At 36.7% G+C, this 26,779-nt stretch overlaps 2 protein-coding genes across 10 annotated transcripts in view; one reads left to right on the top strand and one right to left on the bottom strand.

Annotated features, from left to right (window-relative positions):
* Positions 1-125: 125 nt before the first annotated feature.
* Positions 126-2,088, bottom strand: ndufaf4.L (NADH:ubiquinone oxidoreductase complex assembly factor 4 L homeolog). The gene is made up of 3 exons (NM_001096236.1): positions 1,901-2,088; positions 1,464-1,561; positions 126-554 (listed from the first exon to the last, which is right to left on the bottom strand). The coding sequence occupies exons 1-3, from the start codon at positions 2,034-2,036 to the stop codon at positions 255-257; spliced, it is 534 nt and encodes a 177-aa protein (NP_001089705.1). The 5' UTR covers positions 2,037-2,088; the 3' UTR covers positions 126-254.
* Positions 2,089-2,614: 526 nt separating this feature from the next.
* ibtk.L (inhibitor of Bruton tyrosine kinase L homeolog) overlaps positions 2,615-26,779 on the top strand; it is a 52,609-nt gene continuing 28,444 nt past the window's right edge. Inside the window, exons 1-15 of one of the 9 annotated variants that reach the window (XM_041562155.1) lie at positions 2,615-2,827; positions 7,055-7,716; positions 8,784-8,880; positions 10,731-10,855; positions 13,302-13,412; positions 15,888-16,058; positions 17,316-17,433; positions 18,457-18,637; positions 18,740-18,863; positions 19,506-19,671; positions 20,168-20,324; positions 20,620-21,219; positions 22,797-22,883; positions 24,632-24,714; positions 24,804-24,841. In XM_041562155.1, coding sequence (XP_041418089.1) covers positions 7,393-7,716; positions 8,784-8,880; positions 10,731-10,855; positions 13,302-13,412; positions 15,888-16,058; positions 17,316-17,433; positions 18,457-18,637; positions 18,740-18,863; positions 19,506-19,671; positions 20,168-20,324; positions 20,620-21,219; positions 22,797-22,883; positions 24,632-24,714; positions 24,804-24,841 — 2,382 coding nt within the window. In that variant the 5' untranslated portion in view covers positions 2,615-2,827; positions 7,055-7,392. 9 annotated transcript variants of the gene reach the window in all.

A 26,779-nucleotide genomic window follows, 5' to 3' on the forward strand; every position in this document is an offset into this window, starting at 1 on the left:
AGCAAGTACATAACTGATCTCTCTATTGGTTTGTGTCATATGGTATAAGATTGAATATATAAGAAGGGATGCAAGAAGACTAGTTTTTATGGAATGCAGTAAAGTGAGTACACTGGGACAGACTATCCAATTACCACAAAGACTTTAATGCAAGAAATCACAGATAAGAAGGGTTAAAGAAAACAAGATATTCATCAGATCAGAGTTCTCAAATAAATATGAATAATTGCCTTCTGCTATAAAGTTCCGGTGTTCTATGAGTCTGTAATTTGCTTCTTGTCTTTGGGTGGAATGATTTTCACGTTGAAAGGTATAAAGTATTCCAGCAGTGCCTGGGTATTCTTGGAGTCTAAGTGGTAGTCTTCTGATATTTTCTTAGCAGTCCAGGTTTCTGGAGAATTTTTATGGTTGTTGAGAAGTGTCAGTGCCTCAAGCACAGAAATCTTTCCTTTAGGAATACTCTCTACATCCAGATCCATAAGGGACTCTCGATTCACAGTAAGTTTTGGAAGTCTAAGCTCTTCTTGCGCAGATGCACTCTCTTTGGTTTGTACCTATTTAAATGGTTAAAAAATATATCAATATCACATTTCTTTATAAATGCAACAATTGTTGGCTTACTTGTTTTACCAAGCAAATACACTCAAGTTCCAGGGTTTTTCTCAATACATTCAAGGCGTGAGCTTGTTTTCTCTACTCACACAGCTACTTCAGGGCAGTTCCATCAGACGTACTGATCAGATTTTCAATACACAGTTAAAAGGGGCATATAACTGATATACTTACATAAATCCCTCTACATAATTCATAACATGCCATTTACTAATTTTAGGCACCCCCAGTGATTCTAATGACTTACCTGATGAGAAGAGGATCGCTCTATGGTGCTTGCTGAGAAGTCATTATAATCACAATGATGTAGCTACACTAATTCCTTTACACATTGTACAACATGCTGTTTATTACTTCATGTTTCTTCTTTAACAGAAAAACTAAAGCTTAAAGTAGAAGGAAAGGATTAATCACTCAGATGGAGGTGGGGGTGTTAGGCACCTCCAGTGAATATAATTACTTTCCAGATACCCCAGTCTGGTGCTGCCGTTACTAAATAACTGCACTGTCCTACAAAGAAGTAGACTAAAATGCTGCACATTATTTTTCAAAAACTCTGTACCAGCCCAAGGCAACCCCAGCCCTTTAGCAGTGTAGATTTGTGAATTCAAAGATGCCCCGCTTGCTCCCCAACTTATTTTCTGCTGATTCACTGCACATGCTCTGTGCTGCTGTCACTTAATTAAATTTATGGGAGCAACAATATACTGCACATATATAATATACACGCACACAGCATGGACTTTATATTGTAAGAGAATTTGGTTCTGAAGTATAGTAAAACAAAACAAAAGAAATCCATCTTTTGGCTGGAGTTAAAAAAAAAAAAAGAAGGCTTAAATAACTTTTACCTCAGAAGATGGGTCACTGGAGTCAACATAAACTTCTTTCAGCCTTGTCAGAAGCAGATTATCTTTGTTACGGATTTTATCTTCAATGTCTGGGTGATCTGATTAAAACAGAAATGCACCCCAAATAAATATTATTCAAGAAAATCAGCAATAAAGGATCCCATTTGTTACATTTGTAAACGATTGCCATTTAGAAGTCAGGAAGGAATTTTTTCCCCCTCTCAGGCAAATTGGAGAGGCTTCACGAGTCGTGACCTCTAACCACTGAAGTGAAGAACTACAATTCCCACCATGCATTTCTCTCACATCCCATCTAGTAAATGTTTTAGAATATATAATATAAAAAAAAAAAATTCTGCTCATAAAAAAACACAAAAGCAGTGAGAATGCCAATATTAGGCTGCTGTGAGTAAACATGTCCCCCCCCCATTACTCACGTGTTTTGGTTGCCCTCAGTGCATCCTCTGTTTTCGGGTGGGAGGGTGCAGGCCTTGGCTTCTCCTTGCCAATAAGCCCATGAGCCCGATTTTCAAGGTTAAAGTTGCGGAGTGCCCGTGTTAAGTTTAGCCCCATGCTTGTTCAGAGCACAATCACTGACACAGCGTGCCTGAATATCCTCCGTCTGAACATGAAGCCAAACTGGCCTGACGATTTCCTGTCTGAAGCACGTAAGGCAGCCGGTAGGGGCGCGTTGCCAGTACTAAGGCTGAATGTACGGTGTCCATTGTAGGACAACTTCCGTCTTTGTGCCAAATGCGTTCTCCCTTTGTCAAAACGCCTGCATCCCTAATGTTTCAACTTCCACAATGTGCTTTCCAATAACTTATCCCTCATCTATGGCATCACCTCCTGCTCCATACTTCATGCACTCCCTTTCATCCACTATACTCCATGCCTCCTTCTCTATACTCCAGCCGTCATTCATCTCAGTTGCGGAATCCAGAGCATTAACCCTCCTTCACAAAATCTCAACTGTGTTCTATCTGTTTTCCTTAGCAGCTTTAACGCTGGGTGTATTTCATCTGTTTTCCTCCGTTTTGCCTCTTGCATTATTTGGCTCCACCCCAGCATGTAATAGCCAATGGGAACCCGCAGAGTGTGGACACGTGCCGGCAGTAGGTTTGACAGAGGGAGAGCGCATGCGGCATATTAGTTATGCAGGAACATGTCCTAAAATGGACACTGTAGTGTTGTCAGTTCTCCGCCAATCACAGTGCAGCTTACTGCCAATGGACAAGTTGCTCTCGGAGCTAACGCTACGACTGCCGGCAGTGTTACTATGTTCTTACTGTAGCCTAATGGCCGAGGTGGTCTTTGTAGATTTTACGTGCCAACCAAGCTTTTGTCTCTTCAACTAGCGACTGGTGAGAGCATCTATATCATTCTGGGTTTCACTCGCGCTGACAAAGCAGAGCTTTAGCAGCTGTCATTCTGGGTGGCAGCTTTGTGAAGGGGGTGTGCCATCTTGAACAGGAGAAATGGGCATTTATCTAATGGAAACTGTCTGTGAGAGAGTTATATGCACAGCATACAGCAGCCAGCATTCGCTTTCGAGGCTTAATCATGGGAGTTGTAGTTCAATTATATTTGTCTGGCCATATCTCGAAGGCCTATGCTCTCTTGTTGTTTGTAATGCAGAATGTTGGAGTATCTGGTGGATGATTGAGTGTTGTAAACTGCCACAATGTGTCCCACAGATTTCTATTAACCCCAAGTCTTGATTTGGGTGACAGTGGTTTAGGCCTACAATGTTCTGAAACTAATTCATTTCCACACCTAAATGGTAATAGGAAATAAGGTCTCAAAACTTGTGGAGTTACCTGGGTTTTTGACATCTGCTGCTTAAAGGGATTGTTTACCTTCGTAGAGTTAATTTTTAGGATAATGCAGATAGTGATGTTCTGATCAATTTGCTCTCCAGTTTGCAGTTTTGGCTATCTGGTTGCTATGGTCCAATTACCCTAACAACCATGCATTCATTTGGTGAAGAGACTGGAATAGGAGAGGTCCTGATTAGAAACGGGAGTAATAAAAAGTAACGGTAGAAATACATTTGTAGCCTTACAGAGCATTTGTTTTTAGATGAGGACAGTAACCCCCCGTTTTGAAAGCTGGAAAAAATCATTAGAAAAAGGCAAATCATTCAAAAGCTATAAATAAATAATGTAGTCCAATTGAAAAGTTTTTTTTTAGAATTGGACATACTAAAAGTTAACTGTTAAGGAGGATTTTGTTAATTTACCTTTCTTTTGCGGAAATAACTTGTATTTTTAATGGCACACCTTGACTTTGTAGTGTTCTACATAATATATTTGTGATACACATTCTTCTTGTGATATTTGTATCCAATTCACATTGAAAGAAAGTGAAATACAATACCATATAAATGAATGTGAATTATTTCACAATGTCTTGCCCGGGCTTTTCCATTTTGGGCATTGCAGATAAGGCAGTTGCAGGTCGGGTAGCGGATCGAAGGAGGTAAATATTCGGGTTGCGGGCTCCGGGTCAGGTTTAAAAAATTGGTAGGACTCTAGTACAAGGTACTGGTTTATTACTACAGGGCAAAAGGAAACAATAAAATTATTGGTTTACAATGGAGTCTATGAGAGATGGCCTTCCCTTAATTCAGAGCCTTCTGGATAAGGGATCTCATTCCTGTACTGCCATTGAATATGTAACCTTATTGACCTGGTGGTGTTGCAATTAAATTAACAATACCCACTTCTGAAGCCACTGTTTTACAACTTTGAATAACTTTAAAAGTCTATGGAGTTTGTGGGGAAATTCTGAACTAGCATAATATCTAGTGATCAAAAACAATCCCTTTAGAATATGTAGAGCAGATTTGGACTCTAGTACTTAAAATGAGCATTACTGTTCTAAGGAAAGGTTGGGATGTTTTACACTAGAGAAGTAGTGCTTATAATAGCCAGATCCCCTATTAACAAGTAGAAATGTCTCAAGGTGTGTATAGGTTTTTTCCTTCTTATTATGGTGAGAGCTGTGAAGCTTCTCTCCTTGAAGTGGTTGTACCGGCAGATTCATTAGATAGAGTAAAGATAGAGTTGGTTGCCTTTTTTGCAAGAGAGAAAATACAAGTATGCTGAAATTAACACATCTCTTTCCCTGCCGGTGGATTCCCAGGTTAAGGATGGTTTAGGAAAAGTGTGTTGCTAGGCAATGCCTTTTCCCCCATAGTGTCACTTTAAACCTGTTACTTTGCATAAAATGTGGCACATGTATCGTTGGCAGGCAAAGGGTTAATACAAGTTGATCCAGGTATTGGTTTTACCTCTGTGAAGCAAATTGGGGATGGTTCCTTTTTTTTTAACCTTCTCTGAATCATTATGGATAGCAAGGTTTCACATAGGTTGAACTTGATGGCCTAATGTGGTTTTTTTTTTCTTTTTTATCTTTACTGTATCTACTGTTAAATTGTGCAGCAGTGGAATAAGATTTTGGCTAACAGCCTGCCAAACTGCGAGGCAGAAAGAAATTCATATGGTATCAACACAAAACAGTTTGCGATACGTGTTAGGTGATAATCAAAAAATATATACATATCAACTGTGTGTACTGTATGTATCTATATAAGACATGGGGGGCAATCACTGCAACAAATCAATATATAGAATTACAAAGATACATATACATAAAACACGGGAGGCACATTTATCAAGGGTGGAATATTGAATTCATGTGAGTTTTTCAGAACTCCCATAAACTCCCATAAATTCGAAATTCGAGTAGTCGAAATTTGTTTCTAAAAATCGAATTAATAAAACTGGGATAAATTTAAACGATTCAAAAACTCTAATCGAATTTGATTAAACTCAATTCCAGTTTTTTTCTCCGAAAAGGCTGCAAACATCTCCAAATTTACCCTGGACCTCTTCCATTGACTTTAACAGTAATTCGGCAGGTTTTAGGTGACTAATAGTCGAATTTGAATTCTTAAAGGGCCAGAGTTTGATATCTCTAAATTTCCAATTTTTTAAAAAAAATGTAATCGAGTTTGGATAATTCCCTAGTTGAATTTGACAGTATAGACAATAAATCTGCCTCGTAGAGCTACATAGTACCGCATTTGTTATAAGAATCACGTGACAACTTACAATCTATATTTTTTACTGTATTTCAGTGTTAAATGTAATGTAAACCTTTAATTTAGAAATTGGTTTAGTCTTCTTGGGACAAAATTGCTACCACTAATTTGATGGTTCCTGTGAGTTGATCGGTCTGTCGCTGGCTTGTAGGAAATGTACCTATTCTTGATATACATTTTTATTATATTGAGGCATTATGGTTTAGATCATACAGATCACACTTTCATTTGTTCTGTGTGTTCAAGAGGTGTTCATTTTGCTCTAAATGCAATACTGCAATCAGCCTGGGTACTAAAGCAGGGTACCTCTTGGAACTCCAGCATGGTCAGGGATCTTTAGTCTTTCTGCCCAACACTTAAACACTTTGTGGGTATTCCACAGATACCCAATTCAGGACTCTAGGGGTGAAACTTGATTTTGGATTATCTATAATTTAATTCAATCTCAACTTCAGATTTCATAAATAAGCTTCCAGGACAGTAGTACCATTGGTATAAATGTTACTGAAACTGAGCAGCGATATAAACATGAACATATTCTTTTTTACGAAGGATATTCTGTAAGAAGGATATTGTGTATGAAGAATATGCTAACCAACATCACCCATAGTATCGGGTAAAAATTCATACTTATTTGAACATAAACATATTAAATCAACTTTGTGTCATGCTCTTATTCATAAGCATAGCACACTGATTCATTCCTTACGGTTTTAATGGGAGAAATTGCTGTTTAGCAAAATCCTCTTAGTCCTGGTATTCAGTGTTAATCCACCTTAGTTGTGTGTAAATAGTTAAATCATCACAAGCTGGCTGTTTCTTAGTAATGTATATTTTATAAGAAGCCTACTTTGAAAATGATGTGATTTTTTCTAAAGCACTAAAAATGTTTTTATTTAGTTCTGTAATAAATAGGCGATATACACAGCTTCCCTAACTCCAATTGTGGTCTCTTGTTCTCTCTGGCCTTTGCTACACAGGACTGTCATAGGAGTGTCTGTCCCTATGGTAGATGTGCTTGTGTGCCATTTAACAACTGCAACTCCCTTAACCATTTAAGTACAGGTATGAGACCTGTTATCCAGAATTCTCCGGACCTGGGATTTTCCCTATAACGGATCTTTCCGTTACTTGGATCTTCATACCTTAAGTCTACTAGAAAATCATGTAAATATTAAATACCCCCAATAGGCTGGTTTTGCTTCCAATAATGATTCATTGTATCTTAGTTTGGATTAAGTACAAGGTACTGTTTTATTATTACAGAGAAAAAGGAAATAATTTTAAAAATTAATCAATTGGATAAAAGTCACACTCTCTGTGCAATATCGTGATTGTGTGATTACATTTAAATGTGAGGTTTTTGTACTACACACTAGAGCAGTGAATGTAATAAAATAATGGCTTTTAACAATTATGTTGATTTTTGCAGTATACTCTTGTATATAAACTGTGTTTCTCTATTTTTTTGTTCTTTACCCAGATATATTTGCAATCATGGAGATCTGAAAGGACAGAAGTTTGAGTGGAGGGCTGTCCCTCCCTCTACATCCTTCTATATATTGCTGCTGGACTTATGCCTTTAACATAACGAGAATATATTGCACAAACATTTACTTATAAACTCGTGGAGGTGGGTTGTAAGGGATTTATTTTTCTAATATTATTATTAAGTGTATTGAAGTGCCAAATCTATTCATATAGCACAAAAACCTATAATGGATATCATGGTATGAGTTTTCTGTGGTATGCGGGCTGTTTTTTGGAATCCACATCCACTGTAGTGACATTTGCAAAGAAGAATTGTCAGCTTGAAAAGAAATGGAAAGAGTATGGCCCGAGTGCACTACACGTTGTCGCTCTCTCCAGCATGCTTTGGATGTTATTTCTGTGGTGACTAGAGCAAGTGAGCAACACATAAAGGTCTTCCTTTCTTCTTATTGCTGTAATGCTGTTACACTCAAAGATGACTTTGGGCGGAATGCTACTCATATTGCGGCATCCTGTGGGAAGAAAAATGTACTTGATTGGTTAATTACAGGAAAAGGTGTTGACTTGGCTGTCAAAGACAAAGAATCAGGATGGACTGCATTACACAGAAGCATTTTCTATGGACATATCGATTGTGCGTTATCCCTTTTAAAGGTGAGTAATATTAGACACATGGAACTTTTTCTGTTCTAATTAAAGAAACAGTAACATCAAAAAATGTGTTTTAAAGTAATACAAATACAATGCAGTGTTGCCCCGCAGTAGTAAAACTGTTGTGTTTGCTTCAGAAATACTACTATTGTTTATATAAATAAGCTGCTGTGAAGCAATGGGGGGCAGTCATTCATAGAACAAAAGGCTCAGGTTACACAGCAGGTAGCAGATAACACAATTATGTTCTACCACCATTATCTGTTATCCACTATTTAACCTGTCCCATATAGCCTTTTTTCAATTTCCGCCATTGGTACACAGCAGTATTTTTATATGAACTATAGTAGTGTTTGTGAAGCAAACAGAACAGTTTTACCAGTGCATTACAGTATATTATATTTTGATTACTTTAAAACGCTTTCATTTTTTGATTTTACTGTTCCTTTAAACGGTTTAGCAAATCAGGTTTAATGAAATTCACTATAGCATACATAGGTTGGTAAAGTCTGGGTCACTAGCATTTTGAAGCCTTGCCCCTGCAGAGCAGGTAAACCCTTGTTTTTTTGCTGTTGTATATATTCTGACTTGTATTAACTTCAACTTGAATAAACAGGCCATCAGGATTTGCATGGCACTTCAGTTTTATAGGTGGGAAAGATTAATATTTTAACCTAGGCAGTTTTCAAATAGTGGAGACTTACATCAGACTGTATATAAAAGAATTAAAGTTATGAAGAGCAAAGTGAACATTTGAAAATGTATCATTAATAGCATTTAATAGCCACAGTAAGGTATTAAATATGCCAATTTGTTAGTTCCACATTCAGCACCTTCATTGCAGGTACAAACACCATGTGTATAAAAGTAATTCCTGTTTGACAGCAACTTGCATTGCATTATAAATACTGTGTATATTTCCAAATACTTTTTTTTAAAAAAAATATCAATCTATGAATGTCAGAATGTTACATGTTTCTTGTATAAAAACAAATTTGGTTTTAAGTGTCGCTTTTCTTTATTCTCATAGCAAATTTGGTTTTAAGTGTCGCTTTTCTTTATTCTCATAGCATGGCAGTAACCTTTACATTCAAGATAAAGATGGATATACTCCGTTGGATCTGGTAATGAAAGACAGACCTCCCCACATTGTTTTCAAAACTAGTGGTACGATTTATAATTTTTCTACTTTCTTGCCCTAACCTCCAAGTTTAAAAACAGAATATTATTCACTTATTGATGTACTCAGTACAACTTTCAGTAGGTAGCTGGATGTAAACACTAGTGTGCCTTGTGCTTGTATAATTAATAATCCAATCATTACATGTTCACCGCACCCCTACACAAGTTACATTGCTTTCCTTTTGAGTTTTCTAAACATACTTTGCCAGATACCTCAAAGGTATTCCCCAAATAAAACAATGATAGTGTAGTACTTCCAAGCACTCCTTATATTACAAAAATATCAAGTTTGATATTCACATTAAACTGGGACACCTGGATGGTCCTACAGGTGCAACACACTTTTATTGTACCAGAAATCAACGGTGACTTGAATTATAGTGAATATGCAAGGAGCTTGTCAGGCGTTAGTTACCTAGAAATGCAGACTACTGCATCTCACTGTAACTATTGCTTGCTGGCAGGCCATCACATTTTAATACAATATAGGTGCTTTCAGGCACTTTGCCACCATCTTCTTGGCACAAACAGTTATGTGTGCAATTACCCTAAATCTTCCTGCATACGCAAGGGTCGGAAACTGCTGAGGGACACCTGGGAGAGTTTAGAAACATGGCAGTGCATTTTTTTTTTACGAATACCCCTTCACTGATCACGTTTCTTACTTTTACTTATTTTAGTAAATCGATTTTTGCAAAAAAAGAGTCTGATCGAAGATAACTGCAGGTCTAGGCTCCAGAGTTTAACTCCCTATGCAGGAGGCTTCTGTAATCTGTTGTCTGCTGAATAGTTTTAATAACATGTGGGTTTGAAGGATGTTGCTCCACTCCTCCCCGGCTCAGCAGATTGACATAACAGCAGGGGAAGAGGAAACCCTGTGCAGGGAAAGCTTGTTTTTTGCAGAAGTATCCTTCATAGGGAATAAACCAATATGCCATCAGCCCTACAGTGAAGCACAATTGCTACAGGAACAACCTTGAGGTTGAAAAAGTTTAGAAAGTCTTTGTATCCCTTGTTATAGTGAATATGTAACCTGCTGAGAAACCATTTATCATCTTAATGCATATGCCTCAAGTATCTTGCATTTATAGATAAGAAGAGCTGCTTCAGATATGTTACATAGACAGCCACTGTATGGAGATGACATGGTGAGCTAGTTTACTGTGAAAGTAAGTAACAAACCATACACAAACACATCAATACCAGTTAGTGGTTTTAAGACAAAATAGAATTCCCCCTTTGGATATGGGTTGACCCGGAAGCAATCAGTAGAGGAAAAGCATCCAACCGCAGGATCCAGACACTGGCAAGTAATTGTACAGTACACTGGTAAAGAGCCAACTCTCCATCTTTCCTGTGTACCTCTGACAGTTCAGCTATCAATATGTTGGCCATATTCTTGGGGGTATATTTCAGGCCATGTACTATGAAATAATAGGTGCGCCTGCCTGCACATTCGTGTGACATTCCTCTTTAACCAGAAAATTATTCTACCCCTCATTCTGCCTTTACCCCAGCTGTAAGTAGAAGTCTACCAATATCCTGTAAGAAATTTGATGTAGTCAATTCCTCTTTTTGATCAATTGCCTTTTTCAGTTGTGATTATCTGAGTTGTTTTTGTAATTGAGACTGAGGGGTGGCTGGGAGGGGTAGAGCCAATAAAGTAAAAACAAAACCTGTACACTCTGCCAGTTTTTTTGCTCATTGGTAGTTCCTGGGTCCTCCAATTGTCTGAAGAAAAAAAAGATTTTACAGTAAGAACAAAATCTCATTTTATAATTGTCTTTCCTAAGGTATCTAAAATCATTATTCTTTTCTTATTCCTTTTGTTTAAGATCCCACTGAGCTTTATACATGGGGGGACAATGTCAATTTCACTTTGGGACATGGTACTCAACAAAGCAAGCACCATCCCGAGCTAGTGGAAATGTTTCCTCGTTCTGGAGTGTATATCAAGCAGGTAATGCTGGTCAAACACATGCTATCAGTATGTGTGTTTGTGTAAATGATTTTAGTTTTTACTAAAGGTTTAGTATACCCTGTTTTCATCATTAATAACCTGGATAGGGCTTTTGCTGACCATGATTTTTACCTGTTATAATTTGTAAATATATACGAGTTTTGTTATTTCTTGCGCTAAGTAGTGTAAAATCTGAAATAGATAGTAAAGTAGCTTCCTGACTCATAGGGGTACATACAAATCAGCGGTCCACTAGAAAGCTCTGTGTATTAGTGATGAGCAGCTCAGGAAAATCTCTGTACCCAACAATAACTGCAAAATGTTGCCATTGTAGCCATTTACCCACGCTCAACCCGTACTTTGTATGCTATGTCTGTGCCCACCTCTGTTTAAAAGACAGGGAATCTTCATGAGCAAAGGACATACAGTGTGTACTTTCCCAGTCTGACCCGCAACCAACCCTAACCCGCAATGGTTGGCAAAATTTCACCTAAACCTGCCCATCCAGTGGTCAGTCTGCACATTACTACTGTGTATAAGCAAAACTCCTCCATCCCCCAGCTGCAGCTTGTTCATACACAGCCAGATATGCTCATTTGGCCATCTGCATGCTGGGCCAACTCGGGCTAATCATACACTGAGGGCCTACCTCCATCATCTGAGAACTTCATCAACACCTGCCAAATTGAAATCTGGCTGATTTTCAGACTGATCACTTTTGGACAGATCTGCTGTTGGACCAATACACAGGCCAATAAGCTGACTTATTCTAGAGGGACCGAATCAGCAGATGTTATTTTCTTAGTGTGTTGTTATTTATTTTTGCATATAAAAATGCAAACAAAACTAGAGCAGCATAACCAAAGATATAAACATATGTGTGGAACCGAGTAAGTTCTGAAATGGTGTGATACAAAGACATTTGGGCTTAATGGCATTTACGTATGTCCAACCTCCCTTGGTCTCTATTAGTAGAGACATTTTGTTTGTTGACTAAGTGCTTCCCACTATTGCTCTGCCATGTACGAGTTGGCAATTTTTGTCGGCCCTTCTATGGGCAGCATTAGGCTGTGTAATAAGAGAAGCGCTCTATGTAGAGGTTTCTCAGTGGACCCTTGATTTGATTGTGCTTTTGCTAGTAAAATGTGACTTAATTTTCACTATCCAATTTTGATTTGTTGAGTGCAAGAAATAACAAAAACCATTAATATTTCTTAATTAAAGAAACAGGCAAAAAGCATGTTTAGCAAGAGCCATATTAAAACTAGGTGCTGTACTGTGCCTTAAATAAGTTTGCACTCCACTTGAATTCAACATTTTGTCTGCCCATTCATTTTTTTTTTTTACTTGTTCAAAAGGGGGCTGTGTTTTGGTAGTAGCAAGGCCCTATCAGAGCCAACTGTACCTTACAAAGGGAAATCTCACTGGTGCTTAAAGATCAGCTCTTGCTATAGACCTCAGTAATGTTTCCTAAGGGCCTAGCAACGATAGCTAAGGAAACATGTACAGTTTTCTCATGGGAATGATTCCCTTGCACATCCATTAAGTTGTAGTAACTGCTGGACACTTTCTGCCTTTTGTCCTGTCCCTGGTGCAAAATTGTAGCCGATAAACAAGTCAATTGTGTTCTTTCAATGTCAGTGGTTTGCATTTTAATTCATAATTACAACCAGTATGCTTGATGTTTTACTTATAGGGATGCACCGAATCCAGCATTCGGTTCAGCCAGGATTTGGCCTTTTTCAGCAGGATTCGGATTTGGCGAATCCTTCTGCCTGGCCTAACCGAATCCTAATATGCATATGCAAATTAGGGTCTGGGAAATCGTGTGACATTTTGTCACAAAACAAGAAAGTAAACAATGTTTTCCCCTTCCCACCACTAATTTGTATGCAAATTAGGATTCGGTCCGCTATTCGTCCGAATCTTTCTCAAAGGATTCGGGGGTTTGGTCGAATCCAAAATAGTGGATTTGGTGCATCCCTAATTACTTATAAGCCATTGTTACTTGATAATGATGTTAAGACGCCTTTAAGAATTGGGGCTGCACCAGACATCTTAAATACTGAAATTATTCAACGTGCTGTAAATCTGAAATAAAAATTAGAAAATGTTAAATAGGTTTAGATAATTCCAAAAGCATATTAAACTGTTTAGATTAATTAAGCCCCAGTTCTGCACAGAATTAATCGGAAAATGCAAAATTTTAATTGGAAATTATGGAATTTCATTATGATCCAACATAGTGATATCGGTGATATTTTGCTAAAATATAATTCGTAAAGTTTTTATAAATAGGCAAAATGTCATATGAAAACAATATATTTTTGTCGAAGAAAATGAAATTGGACAAACCACTTCAACCAGTTAAACTGCTACCCCTAGTTAGACATATGCCTTCTGTTATGTTTTTGGTGTTTATTTTTGTGACATTCCTTCTTTTCAGATGGTACTTTGCAAATTTCACTCAGTCTTCCTGTCTCAGAAAGGACAAGTTTACACATGCGGACATGGACAAGGAGGTCGCCTTGGACATGGAGATGAACTTACATGCTTGGTATGCTGACTTTATCATTATTACCAGATTACAAGCGTTTATAGTATATTGTTGGTAATGCTCCACAATGTTTGTGATATTTACCTGCTTCACCTGCTCTAGTAATGTACTGTAAGTAGTTGAGTACTTTTCTCTTGTTTAAGTGTATAAGTGCATTGGGCTTCTCTAAATGTTTCCTCCCAGTGCTTCTCTTAATGCACCCTCCCAGTGCCTTCATCACCTGGGTTTTCTCCATCAGTGCATCACTTCCATCCTTTGCTCTTTATGAATGTGTAATAGCTGTCAATCGTACAGGCCAGATGCTGTCCTGCACATGTGCTTGCTGTCAAGGGCAGAATAAAGGTTGCAAGCTTGTTAAATTTGTATTTTATCAAGTATGTATCAGACTGTTGTACATTAGAAAGGATAAAGTCCCTTGCACTATGAAGAATTCATAAACAAAAGGAAATTTCTGTCTTTTCATACAATTTTAAAAAACAGCACTTTCAAACAAAAGTTCACTTCAAGTACCAGTATGGGATCCGTTATCAGGAAACCAGTTATCCAGTAAGATCCAAATTACGGAATGGCCGGCTCCCATAGACTCCATTATAATGAAATAATCCAATTTTTTTAAAAATGATTACAGTACCTTGTACTTGATCCCAACTAAGATATAATTAATCCTTATTGGAAGCAAAACCAGCCTTTTGGATTTATTTAATGTTTAAATGATTTTCTAGTAGATTTCTAGTAGATTCAAGGCATGAAGATCCTAATTATGGAAACTCCAGGTCCAGAGCATACCGGTATTTTAGTTTTTCACTGGTATATTGATACAACGAAATCTAAACCTTCAGAACATAGGGTACTAACAGTCTGATGTCGAAGGGCTTGTCATAAAACTGTGGTGAGCAGTCTTCTATGTTCGCTCTGCTTCATCTTGGTCACACCAGCATTTTCATAGTCAAACTGGGCCAGGCAGCTCTAAGAAATTCCAGCCCAGGAGAAGTAATGACTTACATTTTCAGTCTGTGAATGAAAGTGCTGCAGAAGAGTAAAATATTTAAATATTTTTTACCTGCATCAACAGTATGGTCTACATAGAATTTCTGGACATAATGTATTTAGGGCAATGACACATGGTGCTATTTGTCGCTCAGCATTTTGTTACAGAAACTTCTTACCAGAAGATATTCTGCTGTAGACAATGCTGGGAATTCACTCTGCCAAAACACTCAAATCGCGTTATCGCTCAAATAAGCATGCAAATGCATTTTTCACATAGGCAATTCTCAGTATTTCCTATGGCAGGGTATTTTCTTGCATTTAGCCGTAACAAAACACTGAGTGACAAACAGTATTGTGTTTCATTGCTCTTGAAGGATTTATTTTTATTTCAGGAATGATGTTTTTTTTTACAAGCTATGGCATGAAGTTGTTTTAGCCCTGCTTATTAGGGCTAGCTGAAAAACCTGCCACCACCTCCTTCAGTTCACTAAAAGGAATTCCTGTCCATTAGTGAAACATTGTGGACATAATGACTCTGAAGATTTTCATTCATCCAGGTCATGGTATATTTAGTATATGTAATTCTAAAACAACTAGACTTGCTGAGTAATCATTGAAGACGTTTCACTACTCATCCGAGCAGCTGTTCAACTGACTGGTGTTGGAAATCCTCAGCATATAAACTCTTCTACTAATGCAATCATGATGGCACATTGTAACTCTTCAGAGAGGGGGCCTTCGACACCACCTGTCTGCTACATACAATGCTGTTGTAACATCTGTACCCCGGCGGTTTCAGAACACTTCACACATTCATTCATGCAACTCTTACAATTAGCACCTGTTCTAGGATACCTTGGTAAACCTATCACAGTAACCCCACAGAATCAGTTTCAGATGTCACCTCTCTGAAAAGTCACAATGTGCCATTGTGATTGGATTAGTGGAATAGTTTATATGCCGAGAACTAGTCAGTTGAACTGAAGAAGCTGCTTGAATGAGTAGTGAAATGTCTTCAGTGATTACTCAGCAAGTCCAGTTGTTTTAGTATTGCTTATACTAGATATTGTGGACAGAAGCTGGGTCCGACATTAACACCAGTCCATAACAAGAAGCCGGGGGAGAAGAGGTCTGCAAGGAGGCAGCTGGATAGTTTATTAAATTGATAGTGATGCTTTCTTGATAAATGTGGAACATTGTCACTATTCATTTAAAATTGCAGATGAATACATAGCTCCTTTAAAGAAACTCATGTGACAGGGCTGCAATATTCAAAGGTGGATTTTTGTTTTGGACAATTAAAGTATTGTATTCTTGTAATTTGGGTCCAATGAGATGTTTTTCTTTTTTTTCAATACAGTTCCATATTCAGTCTTATAAAAATATCCTTTAATTTTCTGCCACATGTCTTATTAAAAGCTTCTGACATTATTGAAATGTGAAATTATAATATTTTTAGCTACAAAATGTGTGTTTATTTTCAAGGTTCCTAGGCTGGTGGAAGGTCTTCGTGGTCATCCATGTACTCAGGTCGCTGGAGCAAAGGATCACACAGTAGTTCTAACGGAAGATGGATATGTTTACACATTTGGACTAAATACATTTCATCAACTTGGAATTCAGCCGCCCCCTCCAAATTCAAATGTTCCAAGGCAGGTATGTGAATATTGAATAGACGAGTAAGCTGAATGGTAATGTGAAATGAATACGTCTATAATGGTCTTATATATGCTACAACTTTCTTCCTAACCCAAATTATGAAGCATATATAACTTTGCATTCGTTTAGCATATTTTGTTAAAATGTTTGGCTGTAAATCCTCCTCCTAGAAATGAAATAAAATCCTTTGTGGAAACTTAGTTCTAAGCTTTTGAGCCAATAACTGTAGTAAATCCAAGAAAGTGTTACTTTTGTCTAGATAAAAAAAAAATATATCTATATGGAGATTGTATTATGTATGCAAGATTGTAGGGCTCATTTACATAAACTAGTGCAGTGAGCATGCAATTTTGAGCACAATCCCCATATTATTTTTCCTGGAACTTCAGCATCATTGCAGTCACAAAGGGGTCATGAGTCTGATGCAATTTTGCTGTTCCTGATGCAACTGCATACAATTAACCAAAATTAATTTTGATGCAAATCGGACACAATTACATGGAAGTCCACCCGGTTTCATTTCCAGTGAGTGAGGTTTACAGAAGTCACTCACCGACTGCAATAAATGCAGTGAGAACATTCTTAAAGTGGAAGCTATTCATAGATGTTTATATGCCTCATGGTGTGCACATTGCCTTAACTTCAGATTCCATTGCCTATAAACAGTGCTCAATAATCTCTTGTCACATGACTCAGTGAAATTTGTGTTACAAAGAGTACATAATTCTATTTATATGTGTATAGTGTAGCAAAATGCCAATGACACTTATAGGAAAGGAAAGCTAACCTGTTCAAAATTATAAGAATATCATGACCAAATATTTCATTTTATATGTACTGATCCACATTGCTATAGTTAACCCTTCCTATATTACTGCCTGGGAGAGAGAGACCAGGGAAACAATAAATAAAGAGCCACGGACCTCTATAGTTACAGTTATAACTTAAAATACTGCAATACTTTTATAAAAGTTACCATTTAAGACCAGTTATGTTTTTCGTACAAGAGAAGAGTGTGGCAGGCTACAAACTTAAAAGAAAAAAAAGATTACATTTAGGAAATGCTTTTCATTTTAAATGTATTGCTAAGCTACTTTTAGGATTGATTTATTATGATTATCATTATTATGAAACTATTCCATTACAGTGATACGTTAAACTGAATGAGTCAGTTTGAATATTGGGACTACTAAAGTGTCTTGCTGTCTGGATTACTTCCAAGTGATTATTAAAGTATTATTAATTTAATTGCAGATTCAGGCCAAAACCATGAAGGGAAAGACTGTGTTAGGGGTCGCTGCTGGAAGGTTTCACACAGTTCTGTGGACTAAAGATGCTGTTTATACAGTGGGATTGAATGGTGGCCAGTTAGGTAAATATATTATTTTACAGGTTTTTATACTATGTCACAATGTTAAAATCGATTTGGTATTTGATATGCACTACATTTTGCTTTAATTAACTGTTTAAATATAAAACACTGTTCTGTTTATAAAGCAACCCAAGTTTCAAAAGAACACTTCATTTTGTGACTGCGCTCTTAAGGTCTTTGCATTTATTAGACTACTGCTGTCCTGCTATTTCCAAGTGATGCAACTGTTTTTCATATTTGTTCGAACCTGGAGGCCATAGAAATCATTTGGTAGGGTCATCTCGAGTCTGCTAGTCTCCAAGACAACAGTCCTGGTTTAGGCTAGTGTAACAGATTTGGCTCCCTAAAAACCCCCACAACGTTAATGGGGTTATTTACTAAACCTCAAATTTATCTGTTCGGGCTTTCTGGGGCAAAAACGTGACTTTTTCAAGATTTATTTTACCCCTGTGCTGTAAAAAGACAGAATCTGAAAATCTGCTATCTCAGACCTGTCGACGTCCTGTATAAGTCGAGGGGAAATGTCCATATCCCAATTGGAAGATAGCTTTGCTCTGGGTTTAGCCAGGTAATCCGATAAATTCAGGGTTTTGGGGCAAAAACACGGAGAAATAAGTGATTCTGAGAAAAAAAGTCAATAAAATCGCACAAAACCCTGAATCATATGATTTTTTTCTGTGTTTTTTACCGATTTGTTTTATTTCAGTTATTTTATGCGTAAATAAGGCAAAATTGAGGATGGGAGTTTGGACAAGCTTTTTTTATTTAAATTCTGAGATATATTCGGATTTTAGTAAATAACCCTAAAAACTTCCAAAATTATTCAAGATGAATAACATGTTTAAATGTTTTAAATGGGCATTTAAAGTAAATGTAAAGTGTATAAAGTAAGTATTTAAAAATACCTTTTCTTTCCCCCAACCTAACTAACTAATATCGCTGTCATACATACCGAATGCATTTATTTTATTAAACAGTGAACTTTGGTGCTCATGCTGAGATTTTTAATTTCTTGCTTTGCAGGATACTTGCAAGATCCTAATGGAGAAAAATTTGTAAGTTGTCCTCGCCAAGTATCCGCACTTCATCATAAAGATATAAACATAACTCTTGTGTCAGCAAGTGATGGCGCTACAGTTTGTGTCAGTGAAAGGGGAGATATTTACCTTCTGTCCGAGTATCAGTGCAAAAAGCTTGCATCAAAGTAAGACATTCTTGCCTATTTTTGTATATATTTTTTCTACATGAAAAGTTTGTTCAGATTGTTACATGACCCAAACTGTGTCTTATATTTTTTGTCTTGCAGACAGCTAAACCTGAAGAAAGTTCTTGTTTCAGGGGGCATTTTGGAACATAAGGCAGCTCCTGAGCATCTTAAAGAGAATGGTGGCCAGCCTGCAAGTGTTTTTGCTTTGGATCAAGCTGGAAGGGTATGAGATTATTACTTTTTAGTGTTTGAGTGTTTTTTATGATAGTTAAAGGGGCTGTTCACCTTTTAAATTAACTTTAAGCATGACCTAGACATCGATATATGGAGACAATTGCGTGCAACTCTTTTTCTCGCCTATGATGGCTTATTTTAGAAAAACGCGTCAAAATATTTCCATGTGCATGTTTTTCTCAGAAAAATGGTCACACCAGTGAGAATTGTATAGTTCCACATGGTATATTTAGATATGGTCTTCTTTCAACTGATTTTCACAACAATTTTTTATATATATATATATATATATATATATATATATATACAAACGAGCAAAAATGGTAGCGCACTCCTGTGTTTTCTCATATAAAAAATTAATTTATTGTGTCATGATTAAAATGGTCAGCAATCGACGTTTCGGCTCGTGTCCAGAGCCTTTATCAAGATAATATTGTTGTGAAAAGCCAGTTGAAAGAAGACCATATCTAAATATACCATGTAAATCAATCAAATAACTCAACAAAAGCTGAAAATCACAGGTGGTTTATTATATATATCCGAAGAATTAGATTGTGAAGGAACTCTAAATGGTATTAGTAAATGATACATTTTAGTTTTATTCTCTAATTTTTATTATCCATTTTCATAGGTTTTTTGCTGGAAATCACCTGGCAGTTCACTGAAACAGTGCTGGTGGGTTTATGGTCGCCAATTATTTATGTCTGATGTTGCTTTAAATAAGAATGAAATCATGTTTGTAACACAAGATGGGGAAGGATTTACTGGAAAGTGGATGCTGGAAAAGAAAAAGAAAGGTAATTAAAATTAAGAGACAATTAAGAGAGGACTGATGGAACACAGACTAGAGCTCCCCAATGTTATCAAATAAAAAGGGGGACCTGGGGATTGGGGAAAAATATGAAGCACATAAAGCATTTCTCTGAACTTTTTATAGCCCATGTCCACTTTTTAAAGAATTGGATTTCTAATTCCACTTTTCCACTTTTTAAAGAATTGGATTTCTAATGGAATATACATTTTTGATGTGATACTACAGATGTATCCTAAATTTATACATGATTATGTTTTTTTTAATTTGTAAAATCTTGTTTTGTATCACTAGATGTTGGTGGGAGGCTTTTCTAGAGGCCTGCCATCTCCACTGGCTGGGGTAAACCAAATATACTTAACTGAAATAAAAATGGTGGTTGGTTTGTAGTAAATAATTATCTCCGGTGGTTTCATCAGATTATTGTGCTCAGGGTTTAATTACATTTTTTCCCCCTCCTCATAACATTTTTTTTTTTTCAGAGAATATAATTTCCAATATAATGTGCCACTCTGACTCTCAGAATGTGTATGAAAAAATCAGCATGCAGAAGCTCCCTTTTGTCCATCGGGCTGTTAGTGTTGCTACAGATCCCAGTGGGTGTAACTTTGCTGTCTTACAATCGGATCCCAAAACAAGGTAATATCAACTTCAAGCTGATTTTTCTTATTTAGTATTTCAATAACATGCAGCCTTCTGGGTACAGCTGACCTTTTACTGTATTTAATAACTTGATCGTAAAGGCAAATTATAATTAGTAGTTATTGTTTAATAAATCTATTTTACAAGTAGGTTTTTCTTTGAAAGAAATAGGATAATGGAGTAGAAGCTGGTACCTTTATTTGTGCTCTCTGTTTTCTGAGAAGTTCTTTTATCAGTTTATCTGTTAGATGTGCATCTGGAAATGTTTTAACACATACTTATTTTGGTTTAGCCTTTTTGAGGTGCCTTCAGTGTCTTCATCTGTGTTTGCTGAAGATTTTGAGAAACTTCTGAATGAAGCGAATGAGACAGATAGCATTCATGATGTCACTTTCCAAGTTGGTACAAAGATTTTTCCAGCACATAAGTACATACTAGCTCTTCGATGTGACTTCTTCAGTAAACTTTTCTCTTCTGGAGAAATCAATTCACTTGACTTTCCAGAGGTGCACCAAAAAGGGGAGGATGCAGCTGGATGTGATTTGTTTGTCATTGAGAAAATTCCACCTGAATTGTTTTCGCATGTTCTCCAATTTATCTATTCGGACACTTGTGATATGCTGTTGCAAGGACATAAGCCAAAGCTTTGGCATAAAGAAGAAAATGAGAATACAATTATCTGTAACTTCCAGAAAATGGGTTTTCGTGAAGATATTGAGGGCAAATCTGCCTATGAAGTCTATAAGAACAGCAGAATCTGTGCTGAAAATGAGAAGCAGAAAGGAAAGACAAAGCAATCCAAAAAGACTAGATCTATTGGTGATGAAACTAGCCCTGTAAAAATGCTGCAAAATACTGCCAAGAAGTTTGGATTGTCTAACCTAAGCTCGAGGTTTGTCAGCTTTACTTTTTAACTTTTATCATTGTGTTAGCAGTATAACTAGAGTCTATAACCTATAAACAGGTTGAATTTAATTCCTTTTCATTGGAAAAATCTCCTCTTGTGTGTGTGTGTGTGTGTGTCAACGTTTCAGTCCTTTCCGAAGACCTTTATGGTCTTGATAAAGGTCTTAGGAGACACTCCAAAGAGTGTAACATCAGTAGGATTCCTAGAGGCATATTATTAAAGGGGTTGTTGACCTTTAACTTTTAGTATGATATTCTGAGATAATTGCAGTTGTTTTTAATTTTTTATTATTTGTAGTTTTTGAGTTATTTAGCCTGTTATTCAGCAGCTCTTCCATTTGCTATTTCCGCAATCTGGTTTCTAGGGTTTAAAATGACCCTAAAAACCATGCATTGTTTTGAATAAGAGACTGGAATATGTATCAAGAGATGCCCTGAATTGAACTTTGGGTAATAAAAAGTAGCAATGATCATAAATGTGCATCCTTACACAGCATTTATTAGATTATTAACAGTCAGAAGAAGAAGGAAAATAATTCAAAAACAATAAAAAAGGCCAATTGAAACATTGCTTAGAATTAGCCATTACATAATATAATAAAATGAACCTAAAGGTGAACCATACATTTACGGAGTGAAAAACGGCAGAGGCAGATTCTCTAGTATCTTGTATGGAATCATTTTCAACACATGATAAACATGCCCAGAGCTAGCACATTAAGCAAGTATGGGATGTGCTCCCGTCATTTTGGGTTTTTTTTTGCTCTGTCTTCACCAATTGATAAATGTGCAATCAGAATGTTTAGAAGCAAAATGGAATGCTTGAGGTTTAGCATTACAGGAAATGGAAGTAGCATATGTCTGTCATCTCTAAGATGAGGAGATGGCCTTCTTGTAATTTGGAGCTTTCTGGATAACCGGTTTCTTTTACAATGATATATTGGTTTTACACCATTCCATAATAAAACAGGACATTTATTGTTTTGGAAATATGTTTGTTTACAGATGCTTTATTAACAGTTACAACTTTTAAATGAATTGCTGATCCAATAACACAGCCAGGCTTCAACAGTTTGTTTTAGAGCAGGGTGTATCTACATCTTTGTCCAGCTATGATCTCCTGTCTTTAACAATGTTCCCAACATATAAATCCTCCTTAGCAAAGGGAATCCCATAGTCTGGAATATCAAGCCTTTAAATGTAGAACTCTACTTGGGATATTCATCCCCTAAACTCATGTATGATACCCTATAGTATTTTAAGGAAGATATCCAATGTAAATGATTTAGTTGTACAAAGTTAGCAGGTCCTGTTTCATTGCAGATTTGGTTTGTAAAGCATTCATGCTAAGGCTTGGATATGTAAATAGGCCCCCATCCAATATTTATTGCATTTAAAAATATTCAAGGTCTTGTTTTTTATTTCCATGTTAGCTTAAAAGCAAGCGGACTTGCAGTACTGATCATTTTAATAACATTCTAATAACATTTAATAACATTTTAATAACATTCCATAATTGATTTTTACGTTATTTCATTCTGTTACCTCTTATTTGCTTTGCAGACTGGATGGGGTCAGATATGAAAATGGAAGAATTAATGTTTTCCATAAGAAAAGTGAAAACAAACTGCGATTCAACCAAAAGAAATGGTATCCATTTAATCAAAATATTTGATTGTGCTCTAAGGTGCTAGAACAAGGGATTGAGCTCAAAAGTGATATAGTCTAGTTAGAATCGATTATTTGTAACTTTGAAATGTCAAACATAACCCATACGCCCCCTCCCTCCCTCCACTCATGATTTTTTTAGGCTATTGTCCATTAAGATTTTTGAGATGAATGCAATTTTTGAAATGTCTGCCTATAGGCTCTAAGGATATAAAAGTTCAAATGATAGAAAAGGTTGAGGCACCATCTTTTGTCTGTCTCTGACCCTCTTCTGTTTGTGTGGCGACAAGGATCTTGTAGGAGCATGCGCAGTTAAATCCATGTGCTGAATCGGCTTCTACTGCGTGTGCTCCCGGAAGATCCATGTCGCTACTCTAACAGAAGAGGATCAGAGACCTATAGAAGGTGGCACTTTTGAACTCCGCTGTGCAACTCTGTATAAATCAGGATATAGGTCAACTTCTCTGAAGAATAGATGCTGCGGGGAAGGAGCTTGGAAGGGGGACAGTAGAGTGGGTAGTGGAGGGGGGAGTGGAGGAGGTTAGAATTTAGTTCCCCTTTAAGGCTACTAATAAATATTTAAAACTAATAAGATTGTTTTGCCACCAATATGGATTTATGCAGCTTAGTTACAATTAAGTATAAGGTACTGTTTTGTTTTTTTTTTTACAGAGAAAGGAAATACATTTTAAAAATGTTAAATAATTTGCTTAAAATGGATTCTATTGGAGATGAGTTAACAGGAACAAGGTGAAGCAGAGCACACTCTAATAACTTCCCAGAGAACGCCTGGTGCACAGGGTAGAGGTACGGCAACCCCCAATATGTAGTAGAATGAGAAAAACTCTGGCACTCAAGGCAAGTGAAATGCAGGGTTTCCCCTTGCTTTTATTTCTTGTGCAGACGTGCAACGTTTCGGGGTGACGTGCAACGTTTCGGGGTGACCCCCTTTATCAAGCATGATGCTTGATAAAGGGGGTCACCCCGAAACGTTGCACGTCTGCACAAGAAATAAAAGCAAGGGGAAACCCTGCATTTCACTTGCCTTGAGTGCCAGAGTTTTTCTCATTCTTCTATTGGAGATAGCCTTGCCATAATTTGGAGCTTTCTGTATATCCGGTTTCCAGAGAAGTGATCCTATGCATGTACCATTTTGCTTGTCCTTTAACGTTGAGCCAATGCAATATGATTTAAAGGAGCTACCCACTTTCCAAACACATTTCAGTTCAGGTGTTTCAAAATAGTTCAACAGAAATAGACATTTGTTCAGTAGCTTTCTAGTTTTTTTTTATTTCTGACTGTTTTCCTAAAGTTGAAACTTTGCTATTCCTCTTTGGTGTTTCAGACTGGCATCTCCGTATTCCAGGCGCTGAAATTTTTAGTTTGCTGATGTCTCTGCAGCATCTGTAGAATTTTAGCAACAGCTGCCAAAGATAAGCAATGTACCAACTAATATATCACATTAGAGTCGGTTGGACCCCAATGCGCGCCCCCCCCCCCCTGTTCCAGTGTCCCTTTCCAAGACATGAGGAGATACTGAAACTAAACTTCAATATTAGGAACAGTCAAAAAATAGAAGGCAATTGAAAAAAAAGCCTTTATTTCTTGTGTAATATCTGAAAAAAACCAGCTGAAAGGCAATCCGCTCCTGTAATTTGTATGTGTGACCCAGATCCCAGTTACACGGTAAGCTGTTATATATATGTACCTAATAATTTTTGGATTTCTAGCTCTTCCCATTATGATGTCATGATGAAGTCAGAAGATGGAAAAGAATTCCATTGCCATAAATGTGTACTTTGTGCAAGATTAGGTATGAATTATAATTTAAAAAAAAATAATTTTTTTTTTATTCTACAATCCTTACTTTTTAGTCTAAATCATTGTTATTGTTTCCTGCAGAATATTTTAATAGCATGCTAAGCAGTTCCTGGATTGAGGTAAGAAGAACAAAAAGCATATTATACATACATAGGTATGGGACTTATCCAGAATGCTCGGGACCTGAGATTTTCCAGATAATGGATCTTTCCGTAATTTGGATCTTCATACCTTAAGTCTACTAGAAAATCATGTAAACATTAAATAAACCCAATAGACTGGTTTTGCTTCCAATAAGAATTAATTATCTTAGTTTTGATCAAGTACAAGGTGGTGTGTTGTTATTATTACAGAGAAAAAGGAAATCCGTTTTTAAAATGTGGGTTATTTGGATAAAATTAAGTCTATGGTCTGTTTTTCCATAATTCGGAACTTTCTGGATAACAGGTTTTAGATTAATGGATCCTATACCTGTAGTAATTTAGTATCCTGTTTATTCCCTTATCTCTCATTTTACTGAAGGTACAAATCAGATATACACTGAAATTGTGCTCTCTTTGATAATTGAAAACACTGAATCTCAGATGGGGAGGTTAATTTATTAAAAGTGTGGGGGGAAAAATGCAATAGCAAAACAAAAATTGTTTGGCTGCTTTTAAGGGTCTTGGCATGTTTTTAAAAAATCTGTTTAAAGGAAAACTACACACCCCAAACAATGAAAGTCTCCATAAAAATATATTGCATAAAACTGCTCATATGTAAAACCCTGCTTCATGTAAATAAACCATTCTCATAATATACTTTTATAGTAGTATGTGCCTTTGGGTAATCATAAATAGAAAATTGCCATTTTAAAAAATAAGGGCCGCCCCTTGGGATCCTAGGATTCATGGTGCACACAAACAAACCATACATGTTAGGTCACTTGAGTTGTAGTATTTCTGGTCAGGTGATCTGGAAGGCAGCACACAAATCTTTACGAAATGGTTCAAGGCAATATTTGCTTAACTATATATATTCCAGTTTGGTAAGATTCTTCAATATGCCAATTAATTTGATATAAACTATCTGTTGCTTAAGTATTACATTTGGGGGTATAGCTTTCCTTTAACACTTCTAAAAAGATAGAATCTTCAGAGAATGTTCATCATGAAGCAGGACAATTATCCTAAACCCAAGGACAAATAAACCCGGGAGTTAATGAAAAATAAAAAGTTGTTGAATGTCCTGCAGTAGCCCAGTCAATGCCCTGAACTCAGTCCAGCTGAGAATCTGGGTTTTTTGAAATTTGGAATAATCAGTATCATTTGAATAACATGGGGAAAGTCTGCAAACAAATATGGGTGAAAATTACCAATCGTGCAAACCTACACTTACACCAAAATGCTCAATGCTGTTATTGAGGAAAAGGAGGCTCTACAAAAATCAATGTATTTTGGTAAAATTAAAGGAACTGGGCAAGGTTATGGGTACCAACAATTTAATTGTAGGGTTTGTATAAGCATTGTACATGCTACTAGATTGTATCACACCAAGACAGCTGCAACCTGTTCCTCTCCGAACCTTTGCATTTTTACACCACACAAATGCACTTCCCTAAAAAACTTTTTCACTTTTCGTTCCTGTAACGTTCTACATGCATTTAGATTTTATGCATTAATGTGCAGGAACCTCCTTCCTCCTTTGCCAAGGGCAGTAACCTATAGCAACCAATCAGCAGGTGGAAATTACTGGTCACCTGTTTAAAAGCAAACATCTTATTGGTTGCTATGGGTTACTGCTACTGGGCAAACGTTGTGCCTTTTATTACATATGGGTGTAAGTCTATTAATATGTGGCACGTTATGTAAACCGTATGCATTTTTGAAAATTGAATCCATTAGTTGGTACCTGCCTATACTATTAATGTGTATTAAACATTTACAGTTCTGTGTATATAAGTTGCACTGTATAAAAATAGATATTTATACATACAAAATCCTCCATATAATCTCTTGCCCAAACAGTGACTAATATGCTTTTGAGAACATATGTTTTGTTAGTTTCTTATACACTGT

Source organism: Xenopus laevis, chromosome 5L (assembly GCF_017654675.1).
Source record: "Xenopus laevis strain J_2021 chromosome 5L, Xenopus_laevis_v10.1, whole genome shotgun sequence".
Taxonomy (NCBI): domain Eukaryota; kingdom Metazoa; phylum Chordata; class Amphibia; order Anura; family Pipidae; genus Xenopus; species Xenopus laevis.